The 15,879-nt window shown below is 53.1% G+C and overlaps 1 protein-coding gene across 3 annotated transcripts; it reads right to left on the bottom strand.

Moving 5' to 3' along the window:
• Positions 1-8,134: 8,134 nt before the first annotated feature.
• TAGLN2 (transgelin 2) lies at positions 8,135-15,587 on the bottom strand. Of its 3 annotated transcripts, none has more exons than XM_010360779.2 (5): positions 15,454-15,587; positions 10,343-10,551; positions 9,674-9,848; positions 9,287-9,389; positions 8,135-8,954 (listed from the first exon to the last, which is right to left on the bottom strand). In XM_010360779.2, exons 2-5 carry the CDS (start codon positions 10,520-10,522, stop codon positions 8,813-8,815), a joined length of 600 nt encoding a protein of 199 aa, XP_010359081.1. In that variant the 5' UTR covers positions 10,523-10,551; positions 15,454-15,587; the 3' UTR covers positions 8,135-8,812. The 3 variants fall into 3 exon arrangements, with proteins under 3 accessions (XP_010359081.1, XP_030792194.1, XP_010359082.1); XM_030936334.1 differs by lacking the exon at positions 15,454-15,587 and adding an exon at positions 13,409-13,714; XM_010360780.2 differs by lacking the exon at positions 15,454-15,587 and adding an exon at positions 13,156-13,308.
• Between the last annotated feature and the right edge of the window lie 292 nt (positions 15,588-15,879).

Genomic DNA, 15,879 nt, shown 5'->3' with positions numbered 1-15,879 from the left:
TAAACAAATACTTAAATGCGTGAATTATTTTATTCAACTATTTCCTGCCTTCCCTCTTCAAAACTTTTTCTCTTTTCCATTCTTAAAGACTGTCAGGGCTTCCTGCTACCTTCTGAGAGACCCAGCACGGGGCATGGAGAGGGGAGAGAGTCTGAAGAATAGGAAGAAATTTGGAACCAAGGAGACTGAGTAGGGGTGAATAAAGCTGCGGCAGAGATGTTAGGGTGAGGGTGGTAGTGAGGAGTACTGAGGGGAGCTTGCTGCTAGAGGCCCTAAGTCTAGAGAGCAGAAGGAGGAAGGAGGAGAAAAGGGGACACAGGCCAGGCCGCAGTATTACTGGTGCCCCTACTCCCAGGGAGGGGGAATTAGGCCATGAATGAGGAGTAGAAATGCCAGAGTAATGACAGACAGAGCCCCAGGCTCTGACCAACCCCCTTCCCCACATTCCCACAGTGCAGATATCTCCCAGACCAAAGAGAAAGACATTAGCAAATCTGCAGCCTCCCTGCCTTCTTGAAAACCACATCTCCACCCTCTTGCCCACCCCAGGTCCTTGGGCCAGCCTTGTCCTGGTATCCTAGACACGCCTCTGCACGCCTGGCACAAGCTTCCCCTCCTACGTGACCAGCACAGGCCCTGGACTGGGTGGCGGATGCTGAGATAAGGCCAAGGAGGGGAAAACCGCCAAAGCCAGGAAGTTACACAGCCTGGTTCCCCTGGCAACCTAGCCACAGTCACCAAACAGTGCAGGGTGGGGGGTAGGGCCAACTCTTGTTCAGGGCCTCAAGGCCAGGACCAACTTTCTTGCTGGAGAAACTTCTCACCCGAATCTCCTAGGTCACTGCTGCCTAAGGATTATGGGGGAAGCCTGTTTAAATGCAAATTCAAGATACCACCTCCACTACCTCTGCCACAGATTCTCAGTCCATAGGTCTCCTAGGTCTAAGTGGAATCTGCATTTCTTTTTTTTTCTTTTTCCATTCATTTAACACATTTATTTGTGGAAAGCCTACTCTACCAGGCAGCATGTGGAGGCCCAGCAGGGTATTAAGATAGTCACAGTCTTGCCCATGCAGAGACCACAGCCCTCAGTGACCACTGGGCCTGTGTCTCTATGACCAGACCACGTCATGGAATCTGCATTTCTAACCAACACGCCAGGAGAGTCCAATGCTGGCAGTCTGAGGACGTCACTTAGAGAACAGAACAAGTTTTAAGAAGTTGAGATTCCTTGCAGCAGGGTTAGGAGAAAATACAGGATAGGAGCTGGGATATCCCACCGCCCTGTGTCCACTGTAGTCTACAGCCAAACTCATCTCCAGGGGTACACTTGACTTTGGGTATTTTCAACAAGTGAGTGACCAGGAGTCCAGAGACCCGGATTCTAGTGCATACAGAACCAATTCAATACAATGAACTTGGACGGAGCTCCTTCTGGGCCTGACACTATCTGTTCTGAGGCCTGTGAGCCACACAAAGATACATAAGACATGCTTTCTACTCCCAAGAACACTGGGACCCTGGGCAAATCACTTACAGTCTCCAGGCTTAGTTCTTCTTTTCTCTCTAAAGAGTGTAAAACTGCTAAAGCCCTACCAAGAGGAGACAAGCCTCTCTGGAATTAACAGATATGCTAATACCTTGAAAGTGCAACTCTCGGTATTGTCCTGACCATTGTGGTAGCTTTTATTGCTGGAGATAAAAGTTGGCTGTCTGAGGAGGGTCCAGAAAGATCAGGGAGACTTGGGGACAGAAACCTCAAGTTGTAGGATCCAGGGGCTGGATCTCAGGTACTCTCCATTAGTTCTCATCTAAAGCTGCCAGATCCTCGCTTGCCTCAGAGGAGTGGCGGCTGCAGAACTGAACTTCCTGCACCTCTTCCCAAACCTGACCTCTTCCTTCCTCCACCGTGGCCCTGGGCCTCCACTCACAGAGAAACCGCAGCTCAAGCCTGTTGCAGGCTGAACAGCTTGTATTTCTGCTAGCTGGGTTCAACAAGTTACTTTTATTCTCTTAGCTTCAGTTTCCTCACCTATAAAATGGGAGAGAGGCCAGGGGCGGTGGCCCGTGCCTGTAATACCAGCACTTTGGGACGCTGAGGCAGGTGAATCACCTGAGGTCAGGAGTTCGAGACCAGCCTGGCCAACATGGTGAAACCCCTTCTCTACTAAAAATACAAAAATTAGCCAGGCATGGTGGCAGGCACCTGTACTCCCAGCTACTTGGGAGGCTGAGGCAGGGAGAATTGCTTGAACCCGGGAGGCAGAGGTTGCAGTGAGCAGAGATCGCACCACTGAACTCCAGCCTGGGCGACGGAGCAAGACTCCGTCTCAAGAAAAAGAGAAAAAGAAAAAGTCCAGGTCCTGCCAACAGTGATGTGAAACACTTGACAGTTGATAGTCCCAGTGTCTGAGGAGGTGTTTATATGACCCCTTCAGACCTACCCCCAGTTCAAGTGATGTTGATCTGTCCTTACCTGATCCCTGGTTCTCACCCTGACTCAGGTCTTTTTGCCCTTCCCCACCCCAGGCAGGAAAGAAATAGCCCCTCATCCCACACTGAAACTTGACTTGTGACCACAAAGCCAGGGACTGCTCCTTTTTCCAGAGCACTCCCCCCAACTGGCTCTCCCACTCCCCTGGGTTGATCAGGGGAGATGAGTCCTGAGGTATGCGGCCTCAGCACCCCATGACATCACTACCAGTCACCATCCAGGAATTCATCCAGAGCATTGAGGGGTAGGCAGTAGTCCTCCCACAAAGCCCTATTTGCATTTCTCCAAAGGCACATGTCACAGGTTTTCTGAATTACTGTGGCTTCTGGCCAGTGCGGTGGCTCACACCTGTAATCCCAGCACTTTGAAAGGCCGAGGTGGGTGGATCACTTGAGGTCAGGAGTCTGAGACCAGCCTGGCCAACACGGTGAAACCCCGTCTCTACTAAAGATACAAAAATTAGCTGGGCGTGGTGGCTCACGCCTGTAATCCCAGCCACTGGGGAGGCTGAAGCAGAAGAATTGCTTGAGCCCGGGAGATGGAGGTTGCAGTGAGCCGAGATCACACCACTGTACTCCAGCCTGGCCAACAGAGTGAGACTCTGTCTCAAAAAATAAATAAATAAATATTATGGCTTCTATCTGTGTTGTATCTCCCCTACAGAACTATGCACTCTTTGAGCAAAGAGATCACGTATTAATAATCCACATCCTCCATAAAGTCTGACATAAAGCAGGACCTCAATAATTGTTAAATGAATGAATATATGAATGAAAAAAATGAGTGTGTATATGACCATTCCCAGGCAGAACTTCCTCTGCAAGAAGATGCGATTTGTCCTATTATTGAAGACATTCCTCCTGACCCTTAAAAGATTCCAAAGGCTAGTAACCTTCAGAATCAAGAGAATCATTTTTCCTTGTCTAATCTAAATTTCTCTAGATGCACCTTTGGTGCGTTTTCTTCTAATCTACCTCCCTGGCCACTGGGACTAAAACCCATTTCTTTGCAAGAAGACAGTTATTAATTCACCCTTTTAGCCTTTTCTTCAACAAATTTAATCCCAGGCCCTTTATTGTTCCCTCCCTGGGGTCCTATCATCCAGCTCTTTGCTCGTTCCACTGCTCCTTGGGCCTTCTGCCAAACTCTCAAAGGCCTCCTTCAGCTGTTGAGGCAGGAATGGGACATACTGTTCTCCACAGAGCCATGTACAAACACACAGATGCCTACACACGCAGGACAAACACCTCTCTGCACCCATGATCCCCAATCCTTGGTAAACACATACTCACAGGCAGCCTCCACACAGTCACAGATTCATCTCCTCCCACCTGCACCGCACCCCACCCCCCGGTTCCCAGCCCTAGCCCTGCCAATTCCCACACACCTGAATGCGCACTCACACGCATATGAGTAGGCTGCAGAGAGCTACGCTTGTTACCCACAGGTGAGCCAAACTAGGTGGAGCATCTGAAACCTTCTTCCTTCTCCCCCTGTTCCTCCTCTTCTCTGCCTCCCTTCCCCAACTCTCCTTTCCATTGGCCACCATGGGCCAAGCCGGCTTTTCCTCCACCTCCACAGTGATTTTCCACTTCCAGTCTGAAGGCAAGGAGCAAATGAACCAAAGCTGGCTCCTGCCTCTTCTCCTGCCCTCCTCCCATTCGTTCTTTTTCCCCCAAATCCTCAAATCACCTTCCATTCGTCCAGAGCATGCAATCCACTCTCCAACCTCCTCTCCGCTGTCCGTAGGAAATGCAGCTTCTTGGGTGTTTATTTTTTGGAAATGAATAATCCGAAAGCATTGGAAGTGGACAGATGAGCTGGGCTGTATCTCAGATCTGATGACAGGCTGGGTTGCTAGGCCCTTGGGCTGGCTGGGCACTGTGTTGCCAAGCCAGGGGGCTGAGGAGCATGAGGGTGGTGTCATGCTCACTCATTCATTCAACAAATATTTATCCAGCACCTACACAACATGCCAACCACTATTCTACATGAGCAAAACCAACAAAAGCCTGCCTTTGTGTAGTGTACATTCTATAGGTGGGGACAGAAAATAAGTAAAATATATTGGGTGTCAGGTGGTGATAAAAGAAAGCAGGAATGGAGCATGGGGTCCAGGCTGAGAGTGAAGTGTGCAGTTTTAAATGAGGTGATCGGGGAAGATTATGTCTGAACAAAAACCTGAAGGAGATAAAGGAGCAAGTGAGGGTGGGACCTGGAAGGAGATTGTTCCAGGCGGCAGGAGCAGCCCTGCAAGTGCAGAGTGTTAGGAGACACCTCTGTACGGAGTTAAACAATGAGAACATATAGACACAGGGAGGGGAACAACACACACCAGGGCCTGTGGTCAGGGAAGGGCTGCGGTGAGGGGAGGGAGAGCATCAGGACAAATAGTTAATGTATGCGGGGCTTAAAACCTAGGTAATGGGTTGATAGGTGCAGCAAACCACCATGGCACACGTATACCTAGGTAACAAACCTGCATGTTCAGCACATGTATCCCAGAACTTAAAATAAAAAAAGACAGAAAGAAAGAAAGAGTTGAACAATGAGAACACATGGACACAGGGAGGGAAAGATCACATACCGGGGCCTGTTGAGGGGGTTGGAGACTGGGGGAGGGATAGCATTAGGAGAAATACCTAATGTAAATGACGAGTTGGTGGGTGCAGCAAACCAACATGGCACATGTATACATATGTAACAAACCTGCACGTTGTGCACAGGTACCCTAGAATTTAAAGTATAATAATAATAATAATAATAATAATAATAATAATAAAAGAAAGAAAAATGTAAGAAAAATAAAAAAGAGAGACACCACTGTAGAGAGCCACACAGAATAAGTTGTTAGGAGATGGCAAGAAAAGGCAGAATCATACACAAGCTGGTGCCTAGTCTGGGCTCAGGGGCCCAAAGTGGGGTCAGAGATGAGAGAAGCCAAGTTAGGGATGAAATTGTAACCTCAGGTGAGACAAAATGCTAAAAAGCAGACAAACAAGCTGGAAAATGTTGAGATGCCAGTGGAGGCCAGCTCCACAAGGAAGCAACTGACTCTGCAGTTAGATGGATTAAGGGGACACTAAGATTCCTCACAAGGCTTGGGTGGTGGTGGGTACAGCCAGAAGAAAGGTGAGCCCAATGACTGAGCACCTCTCAAATACAGCTGGTGTCACCCTTGAAAATAAGCTGTTCCAGGTAGTGAGGATAGGGCTACTCAAAGCATCTTTGCCTGTGATCAACAGGACAGTGGTGAAGGGCGTGAAACTGCTGGGCATCAGCTCCCTCTCAGCCCAGGGTCCATACATAAATGTTCTACCTTTTATTCCCCACACTTCCATTTCCTGGCACTATGTGCTAGCATTCCCCATGCAAGTTGCTTTCCAGCGCTCATCTAAGCCTCATGGCAACTTCATGAGGGAGGAATTATCATCTTCAGCTTACAGATGAGGAGCACCGCCCTGCCACCCACCACCACCTCTGTCCCCTAGTCCCTTGACAGCTTCACTTCTTGCTGAGCCTAGAAGTGCACAGGCTCAGCCAGATTCAGAGCCGGGTTGATTGGATGCAAATCCCTGCTTCTCCCTTAATTGCTTTGTGTTCCTTGGCCCTTCTGAGACCAGTATCCTCATCTAAGGACAAAATGGGGAACACATTACAGTAATATCCACCTCCTGGGCGTCTGTGAGAATCTTCTGGGAGAAGGCAGTGGTTCTCAGTGCTGGCACTGTGACAAACAAAAGGCATTTCTCAGAGTTGCGAGGCGTGTGGCCAATAATTTATAGCTATAAATAGTTAAACCAGGGAAAGTGGCAAATGGCTTGTTGTTTTAGTATAAATAGCGAATTCAATGTTTTCTCTGCAATGACATCACTCTCCCTCACTAACATTCCACAAAGCCTTCCTGAATGGGAGATAAAGGATCTAATCTCCTGGGAATTTTGCCCATAGGCTGCAGCCTATCTTATCTGTGCCATAGCCTGTGGGAATGCAGCAAGCAAGCAAATAGTCTCTCGGAGGTATGAGAGAGGCTGGCAAGGCCTCTCTAGGTGGCAAGCGTAAGCGTGGTGTGGGCATAAGGCTGATAGCTATGGCTATGAAGCATTGGCATGGGGCCTGTCCCCTAGTGGGTGCTTCTTGGAAGAGGGAGCCTCAGAGAAGCAGGGTAACAAAAGGGGAGAGAACAAAAGCTCTGGTTACAAACCTGTTTCCCTCAGGTACAGGGCTGTGGCTTTCTCCTCCTAGGGAGACAGAGATACCCTCAAGTAGAAAAGGGGAGAGGGGCAAGGAAGGCCAGGCCCCTGGGTGAGGCTGATGGGGCTGGAACCTAATGTCAGACTGGCCCAGGGTCCCTCAAATTCCCCCTGGGGAGACACAGGATCTGATTGGGAAGCCTTGGGGTAAAGGTAACACCTAGTGGTTAGAAACTATGGGTGGGGCTCCCAGCACTTTGGGAGGCTGCGGTGTTGGCAAGAAAAGGCAGAGCCATGAGGTCAGGCAGATGGCTTGAGGTCAGGGGTTCAAGACCAGCCTGGCCAACATGGTGAAACCCCATCTCTATGAAAAATACAAAAAATAGCCAGGCACGGTGGCTCACACCTGTAATCCCAGCACTTTGGGAGGCCGAGGCAGGCGGATCACCTGAAGTCGCGAGTTCAAGACCAGCCTGACCAACATGGAGAAACCCCGTCTCTACTAAAAATACAAAAAAATTAGCCAGGCGTGGTGGCACATGCCTATAATCCCAGTTACTCAGGAGGCTGAGGCAGGAGAATCACTTGAACCCAGGAATCGGAGGTTGCAGTGAGCTGAGATTGCACCATTGCACTCCAGCCTGGGCAACAAGAGCGATCATGCCACTGCACTCCAGCCTGGGTGACAAAGCCAGACTCTGTCTCAAAAAAAAAAAAAAAAAGGAACAAAAAGAAAAGAAAAAAAGAAACTATGGGTGGAACACTCATGCCTCAGTCAAGGATAGGTGCTGGAGACAACCTGACCCAAAATTGATTATCATGGCCCAAGGCCACCCACCTAGAAAGGAAGTTCTGCTGCTAGTCTCTCCCAGGCACTTAGTTCACAGGTGCTTAGGATCAATCAACAAGGCTTCTTCCCACCAACCACCACCACCAACTCACTCCTGCTCATTCCCCAGCTTTCCACCTTTCCTCACCACTGCAACCCCCATCCTCAGCCCCTACACGGGTCTGGCCAACTCCAACACAGACCACCTCGCCCCAAGCCTGCCTGAGGGGCCTCTCACCTGGAGATAGCTTCACTTGCCAGGACTCATGGCTGTGCCAGCAGCCAGCCCCACCCTCCTAGTGACTGAGAAGCTGTTCCGGCTGTAGAGGCAGACCCAGCCAAAGGCAGCAGGCAGGATTACCCAATTCCCTAGAAAGGGCCTTACCTCCTTGTGGACACTGCCTACACAGTCTGCATTCAGCAGTGAGGTCCTGTCCCCTCTCAATTCCAACCTCCCCTCCCCTAAACCAAGTGAGAATGAGGATGGGGAGGAAACTGAAGACAGAGGTTAGCACTGCAACCTCTCATTTCTGCCCTCCTTCCTGCATCACTCACTGCATTTTGCCCAGTATTCCTCCCTTCCCCACAGTGGCACAGTGGCCCCAGACACAGCCAGAGTCCATTCAAAAATGACAAATCCTTTATTTAAATCAACAAACTCATCTTCCTCAAGCCCCAGACCTTGGTAGGCAGCCCTCCCTCTCCGTCCCCTCACCCCACCCCTTAGCCACAGTGAAGGGAATGGAAAATGAGAAGCCACGAGGGCCCCTGCCAGGGAAGGCTGCCCCAGATGTGTGGTGAGCACAGTCAGTGCAGCTGTGGCTGGGGCAGCAGCTGCCACAGGCTCCTCCCTATAAATTAAGTTCCTGCAGCCACAGCTGTGGGAGAAGCATATTTGTAGAAGCAAGGCCAGTCCAGCATCAGATGGCAGAGGCAGCATCACTGACTCCCAGCCATGGAATGAATGGAAGGCACAGAGTTCAGAGACAGAACAGGCCAGGGGGAAAGAGGAGAGGCCTGGCAGTCAGGGACTAAGGGCCCTAAATTTTGGTCCCAGGGGAAAAGAGGAGGCCAGTTGGTCCAGTTTTGATGGGTACGGGGAAGGGAATGTATTAGTAAGCACAGGGGAGAGGCTGCCAACAGGCACCTCAGAGGTGACAGGACAGGCTGAACCCCCCACCCTGACAGAAGGGAGCTTGAGAGCTCTGGGGCTCTCTGGGAATGTCACTGCTAAAATATATATCTACATATATATTAACCATTCGTGGGAGGGCAGGGGCAAGGCCTGGGGTGGGATCAGAGGATCTGGCGTGGCATCCCGTAGCCAGTCATGCCTGCCTGAGATGCCCCGCGGTTGGTGCCCATCTGTAACCCGATCACATTCTTGCCCTCTTGCAGCTGGTTGTCCGAAAAGTTCCGAGGATTCTCCTTGGATTTCCTGGGTGGTAAGGGAGTGGTGGTTAGAGGAGATCACAGGCTGCCCTAGTAAATCCCTTCCCTGGACAGAACACAGGCTTTGCTGTTGGCTCAAGGGCTGGTGCCAGCTCTGCCCTCAAGAGGCATAAGCTCTCTGAAGCCACTTCCTCATGTTTCCAAAGGGACAGTCACTTGCCATCCCAGATGGTGTTGTGAGGATTAAGTGAGATGAGGAATTTTCTGAAAGTGCTTTGTAAAGGGCCAGCTGCTACTGAGATTAGTTATTTCCCAGGGACAGGACTGGGCAGAAACGATGCACCTGCTGGACCCTGCGGCTGTCCCAGCAATACTTACTTAGGGAACCAATTGGGATCCCCAGAGAAGAGTCCATCATCCCGCGCTACTGCCAGCCCACCCAGATTCATCAGCGTCCGCTGCACACAGGCCATGTTCTTTCCTGGGAAGGAGAATGGGAATATGTCAGCCTCCACAGTGTTCTAGATGCCAGCATTCCACCTCTATTGCTAAGTCAGCAGGCCTGGCTTCCTAATTACTTTTACTCTTCATTTCCATACGCTTCTCCATTCCAGCCCCCAACATGACCAAGTGTTCCATGGAACACAAACACACCCCTCTTTCTCTTCAGGGAGCCAGAAAACAGTCCCTTCTCCCCGGTCAAGAGGGCCCAGCCCAATCTCTGGCCTCCTGGATGACAGGACCCAGCCCCTGGCCCTGTCCCACCTTCCCAGAGGTCCACAGTTTGGAAGATGTCGGTGGTGTTAATGCCATAGCGCTCAGCTGCTTGCAAGAACTGAGAGATCTGCTCCATCTGCTTGAAGGCCATGGTGGAGGCCTGGATCTTCTTTACTGGGGCCTGCCCCTCGGGGTACAGTGCATTAATGAGCTCACACAGCACCTGGATGCGGACAGCAGAGGTGGAAAGGTGAGAATACGCCTACCTACGGCAGCTTAGTGTGCACCACCCTCAGAACCAGAGACCATGAACCAGCGAGTCTCGTGTCTTGCCTGAAGACAGCTTGGACTCTTTCACTAGAGTAAGCCTCACAGTCCTTCTTGCCAGCCTCCTGCCTCCCAGCCCAGAGTGAAAAGCCAGTGTTTAGTCTTTCCTTGTTAATACACCCTCCCACAGTTCTTTCCTTAGAGATATTCTTCCTCAGTGTCACCTCAGCCTTCCACTGCCTGGGAGACACATTCACCCTTACCCTCCACTCCACGGGAAGGGAGGAAAGTACGGGCCCTCTCACATCCTTGACAAAGATCTTCAGGCTGAGGAAGAGGCTGGGACATGTGTGCCCTCAGTCTTCCCCTCTTCAGGTTAAACAATCCCCAGTCCACTGGACCCAGTCCTGCTCTCCCTGCACTTCCAAGCCAGTGGGGCCCGGCTCTCACCGTGCCATCCTTGAGCCAGTTCTGGAAGTTCTCGCGTCCAGGCTGGGGCCGGCCCACATCCTTTCGGCACTGGGTGGTGATCCACTGGATCAGGATCTGCTCCAGATCTGCATCATACTGTTTCTCAATCTTCTGCTGCACCTCCCGGCTCAGGCCATATGCAGGTCCCCTGTTAGCCATTCCAGTGCGTGGTGGTGGCTGCGGGGGAGCTAGGGAGAGGACAGGACACACCCGGGCCTTTGGTCAATACCTTGCAGCCTGGAGAGTGGGGAATTCAGGAATTCTGCCTGCAGGGATACATACCATTTCCCCAGGGTGAGCCCCAAGGATGAGGACCAGAACTGTTAACAAATGCAACCCTTCTCTTTATAGCCCTGGGAAAGAGAATGATTTGGGGAGGGGGGAGGAATGTGGAACAGCTTGGGAAACTGATTGGATCTACCCTCCCTCAACCTCTGGGTTTTCTTTGCCTTTTTTTTTTTTTTAAACTCATCGAGGTTGGTGCAAACCATTGGATTTTAACTGAGCACCTGCTATTTGTGCTAGGGATTGTGAAAGAGATAGAAGTCCTTGGTCCTCAAGTGCCCACAGTGCCATCAGGGAGACACAGTGAGTACATATGAACAGGTAAAGATTGTACACAAATACTGAAGTGCACAGTTCAGATCACATGATGTAGCAGCTAAAAGAAGCAGATGGGCAGAAGCAGCCTGGGAAGGCTTTCTGGAAGAGATAGGCCTGAATAGGTCCTTAGGGATTTCAGCAAGCAAAATGAATTTCCTACGAGAAACCAGGCAATAAAAACAAATTCTACTTTCCCTTCTAGGAGCTATGATAGGCAGAATCATAGCCCCCCAAAAGTTGTCCATGTTGTAATTCCCAGAACCTGTGGATATGTTACCTTGTATGACAAAAAGGGACTTTGTGGATGTGATTAAGATCTCGAGATGGAGAGATTATCCTGGATCATCCAAATGAGCCCAGTGTAATCACAAGGGTCCTTACTAACTGAAAGTGGGAGACAGGTGAGTCAGAGTGGGAGAAGTAACAACAACAACAACAAAAATGGAAGCAGAAGTTGGAGTCACACAGGGCCATGAACCAAGCAATGCAGGTGGCCTCCAGAAGCCAGAAAAGGGAAGGAAATGGATTCACCCCAAGACCCCCAGAAGGAACACAGCCCTGCCAACACCTGCATTTTAGCCAGTGAGACCCCTGTTGAAGTCTGTAGAACTGTAAGGTGCTGTATTTGTGTTCCTTTAAATCACTAAGCTTGTAGCAATTTGTTACAGCAGAAATAGGAAACTAATACAGGAGCTCTGGGTGATATTTTTGGGAAAACCTGGGAGGAGAAGGCAAGATGGGGAAATACACAGGAGGGTTTCTTTAACTTCATTGGAGGACCTTGATTAGCAAGAACTGGGTGGTTTCCCGATCAATGGCCTGAGTTGGCCAACCTCACTGTGGCAGTGTGTTCCCAACCAACACTCACCACCTGGGTCTGACACTCAGAGGCCGAGCAAGACCCGGGCATGCTACGGATGCCAAGGGGAGCCAAGAACCGAGAACGGTCCCTATTTTCTGTCCCACCCCCACGGCCTGGTTTGGCTTTTCTCTCTTCTCAGAAACAGAGCTAGCTGTCAGGCTGCTCACGAAAGGGGACCCCCAGGGCAGGCATCTGCATTCAAGGGGAGGAAAGAGAGCCACCCCTTCTAACCACATCTGGCTCCAGGCCAGGTTGGCCTTCAGGGATGAAGTCATTCTGGCTCCCCCTCTCCCACACATCCAGGTTAAACAATCCCACCACTCCCGCTCAGTGGGCCTCAGGACTCTGCGAAATACAAGTGGACCAGCCTGCCTCAAACCCTCAACCCCTCTCAGCTGCAGAGGCTGTGTCTCAGGCCAGTCCCTCCCGTCCCGACTCCAACATGGCTGCTTATCAAGCTGCCCATTTCCGGCAGATCCTCCCCTAAATCAGTTATTTTTAAACCTCATTAAGAGCAACCCACCCCCTCCACTTCCCCCAGCCCGAAAGCTGGGCCAGATAAATGTCAGTCTGGGCCTCAACCCACAGCACCAGGCACACACACCATCAGCTGGGGGAAGGCAGGAGGGGTGGAGTGGCTGAATTCTGAGGAGAAAGCAAGACAAGCATTCCCACCCTCCCAGCGGCCACTCCGCCACAGAAACCTCTAACCTCTGATGCACAGGGGATTGGCTGGAAGACAGGTAGGAGGAGGAAGGGGCTAAGAGCTACTACCACCAGCAAGCCCCCTTTCCGCAGCCCAGTTCCAGACCTCTCTACTGGAACCTCTCTCCCCGAGGCTCGGGGATCACCATGGCACAGGTAAACAAAGGGCAGGAGAATGATTAACCTAGACACTGGGGTTAAGAGCAGAGAGAATGGCCTGAAGCCAGACCCTTCCAGTGCCCCCCAACCCCCAAGGCAGGACAAACTTGGCCTCCCAGACCCACCACTGGGTGGAAAGTGAATGCTGAGGAACCCCCTCCACCGCCCAACTCTGGGGCCTGGACACAGCTGACAGGGTAGCGGCCTCCAGCTGCAGTGTATCTGCTCCACTCTGGGGCCATTGCCCTCAAGCTCTGAGGTGCCAGAGCCATAGGGCGGAGTCCTGAGAAGGGGCAGTTCCAACCAGGCCAGGCCTGGCCAGCAGCTGTTTCTCCTCCCCACCCCCACAGGCAGGCAGGAGCTGATGGGCTGCGGCTGCTGGAGCTGGGAAGGCCCACCCTAGGGACACCCAGGGGACCTGCCCCTGCCCTCCCATAAAGAAAACAGTAAGCAAGTTGCCTACCAGGGTGAGAAGAGATGCCCAGCTGGAAGACAGGTGTGGGGGACCCCCCAGAGCTGGGGACCCCAAGGGAAGGTGATAGCTGAACAACCTGGGGGATAGCCTGGCAGCAAGCAACCTAAACCCTAGCGCTACTCCAGCTGTGAGAACAACCCTCACCCTCACCCTCACCCTGGAGTTACATACAACAGGCGGGAAACGGGGAGGGGCCACGCAAGGCACTCGGCCCCACCCAGACCCTAGGCTGGAAGCTTACCTCACCAAAGCCAAAGCCAAAGCCAAAGAAAAGGCGGACATGGGTGGGGGCGGGGAGGACTTCAGCGTTCTTGGCTAGAGTGTTTAATTGGGAAGACAAAGGGACTCTCCATCCACCGTGCAGATGGGACACAGGAGAACTTCCCAACTCAGATTTGGGGCAGGGGCTGTTCTCAAAGAGCAGCACAATGAGGGCACCAGCCGACAGAGCGAGGTACCACAAGCAGCAGCAAGGATGGGGGGGCGGCCCACAATTAAGGGAACCACCGTAGGGCAGCCCCTCACCACCGAGAGTCAGGAGCAGAAGAGAAAGCTGAGGCTACACAAACAGGAAGCTCCAAGGCTTGCGTGGGAGGAGGGGATGAGGTGGGGGCCGTTGCCATGGCTTCTGTATACCAAACAGTGTTGGAGGCTGGGTGGGGGCTCCCGGCAGAAACACCCTCTCGACACAGACATTGAGGTGAGGAGACTGTGAGCACGGGAGCAGAAGTGGATGGTTCCAGCAGTGCTCGGGTGTAACCAGGTGCAAGGGATTCCTCCAGGAGGCAGCTATAGTGGGGATGAACAGCATGTGGGGGGAAGATAGGAAATTACCCCTGTTGGGGTGAAGAAGCGGACTCAGGAAGTAGTCGTTCAGGAGAAGAAATCCCCTGGGAAGGGAAAGTGTTCTGAGCTAGAGAACCCACAGCTGAAAATTCTGGAAGGAGAAGGGATGGAATGAAGAAAGGATTGGGGCCAATCCCGGGGTGGGGGGCAGGGGCAGGGGCAGAGGCCTTGGGGTGAGGGAGGGAGTTGCGGTTGGACAAAACCTATTTGTTGGATCTGGAATGGTAGGGTCCTACTGGACCCACCCTGCCTTGGCCTCCTCTGCAGTTTTAGGTCTGCCCCTTGCAGTAGGGAGGAGAAACTGGGAGGGGGCTGGAGACAGAGAGCCATCGCTGTCTGGTGCTTTGGAGTCAAAGAGAACACTGGGGGACCCCCGTCCCAGCCGCAGGTCTTCTACATCGGATCCCACACTCCATCCCCACTCTCACCCCGTTTCTCTCTGCCCCACAGATACCAACTGCTCACAGAACTCCCAAGACACCGGCTCCAGGTAGCCCCAAGAGGCCCAGGGCGCGGGGGTGGAGGGGGGAGACGGCAGTCCACTTCCGGTCCTGCAGGTCCGGCCTCCCAGCCGCCGCCCCCCACCCCCACGACCACACCCTGGGCCGTTACAGCACATGAGTCACCCACCGCCCTCCCGCCGTTGGGGTGACGCAGTGGTCTGGGCAGCCCGCCCGCCCGCCCGCGGCCACCACCGGGTTTCCCAGCAGCAGGGGGCACCCGGTGGGGGCAGCGGCGCTCGGGCTGAGGTAAAAGCAGCCACCACCACCCCCACAACCTCACACAGACAGGGCACCCCGGGGCGCAGTCAGGGCTGCAGCACCCAGACCCCCGAGGTCGGGGGACCGTCATAGAGATGACTGGAGGTTCACAGAAGGTCACTGTGCGACCCATGCGGAGTCCTCTAGCCCCAGCTCGTGACCTCGAGTCCCCAAAATAGCAAGCTAGCAGGAACAGGAATGAAAAGGGCGGCCTCGGGGACTCAGAGGGCACACAGTGCCCACACGTGCTCCTGGAACCAGGAAGTGAAGGGTCGCGCGGGAAAGCCCAGGAGCACGAGCTGGCCCAGGGCCGGCGCCACGACCCGGGGTCACTCGGGGCCAGCCAGCTAATGTCCGACGCCCTTTTTTCCCCTCGCCCCAGTGAGGACTCGGCGATGGAGCCCGCGGGTGGAGCTCAGTCCCTGAGTCCCTGCTCCGGACGGACGAATGCCCTGTCTATGCATGGGCTAACCTCGCCTGACCTCATCGTCCAACAATGTCGGGTCAGGGCTTGGGGACAGGACCTGACAGCACGGGGCGGGGTAAAGTAGTCACCGGAACCTTGCCTGGTTGCCAGCCCTTGATCCCCGAGCTCGCTGGAGCAAGTCAAAAGCGCTGGCTTCTTGGTTTCTACAGACCACGCACATCCCCCCGACCCCCGTCCCTGCGACCTGCTCACCGTTCAAGCGGGCTGGAGAGCGCACTCACTCAAGGTAAGGGCTGCAGCTGCAAGTGGTGCGCCCTGCCCAGCCGGGGGTTTTCATGAGGGTCCCGCCTCAGACGGGGCGGACCCGGGGCGGGGCAAGGGCCAAGAAGGTTTAAAGGCGCCGCAGCGCAGAAGGCGGGAGGACTGCTTGGGACAGAGGGACAGTTGACCAGAGCAAGGGTTAAAGGTTCGGGGAGTCTGGACCTACGAAGGCAGCTGCAGTGGTCTCCACCCGTGAGAACCTCAGCCTCCACCGGGAGCCCGTAGGCTTGTGCCGCAGTAGGAAACTTTCTGCCTAGAAAGTTAGCTGAAGACTGTGGGCGTGTTTATGTGGGAAGAAGCCTCCTAGTTTAGAGGCTGGCAAGGTAAATGGAGGCACAGGAAGGCCTTTCCCCGACC

Source organism: Rhinopithecus roxellana, chromosome 8 (assembly GCF_007565055.1).
Source record: "Rhinopithecus roxellana isolate Shanxi Qingling chromosome 8, ASM756505v1, whole genome shotgun sequence".
In the NCBI taxonomy this organism is placed as follows: Eukaryota; Metazoa; Chordata; class Mammalia; order Primates; family Cercopithecidae; genus Rhinopithecus; species Rhinopithecus roxellana.
This window is presented reverse-complemented; position numbering and strand designations above follow the sequence as displayed.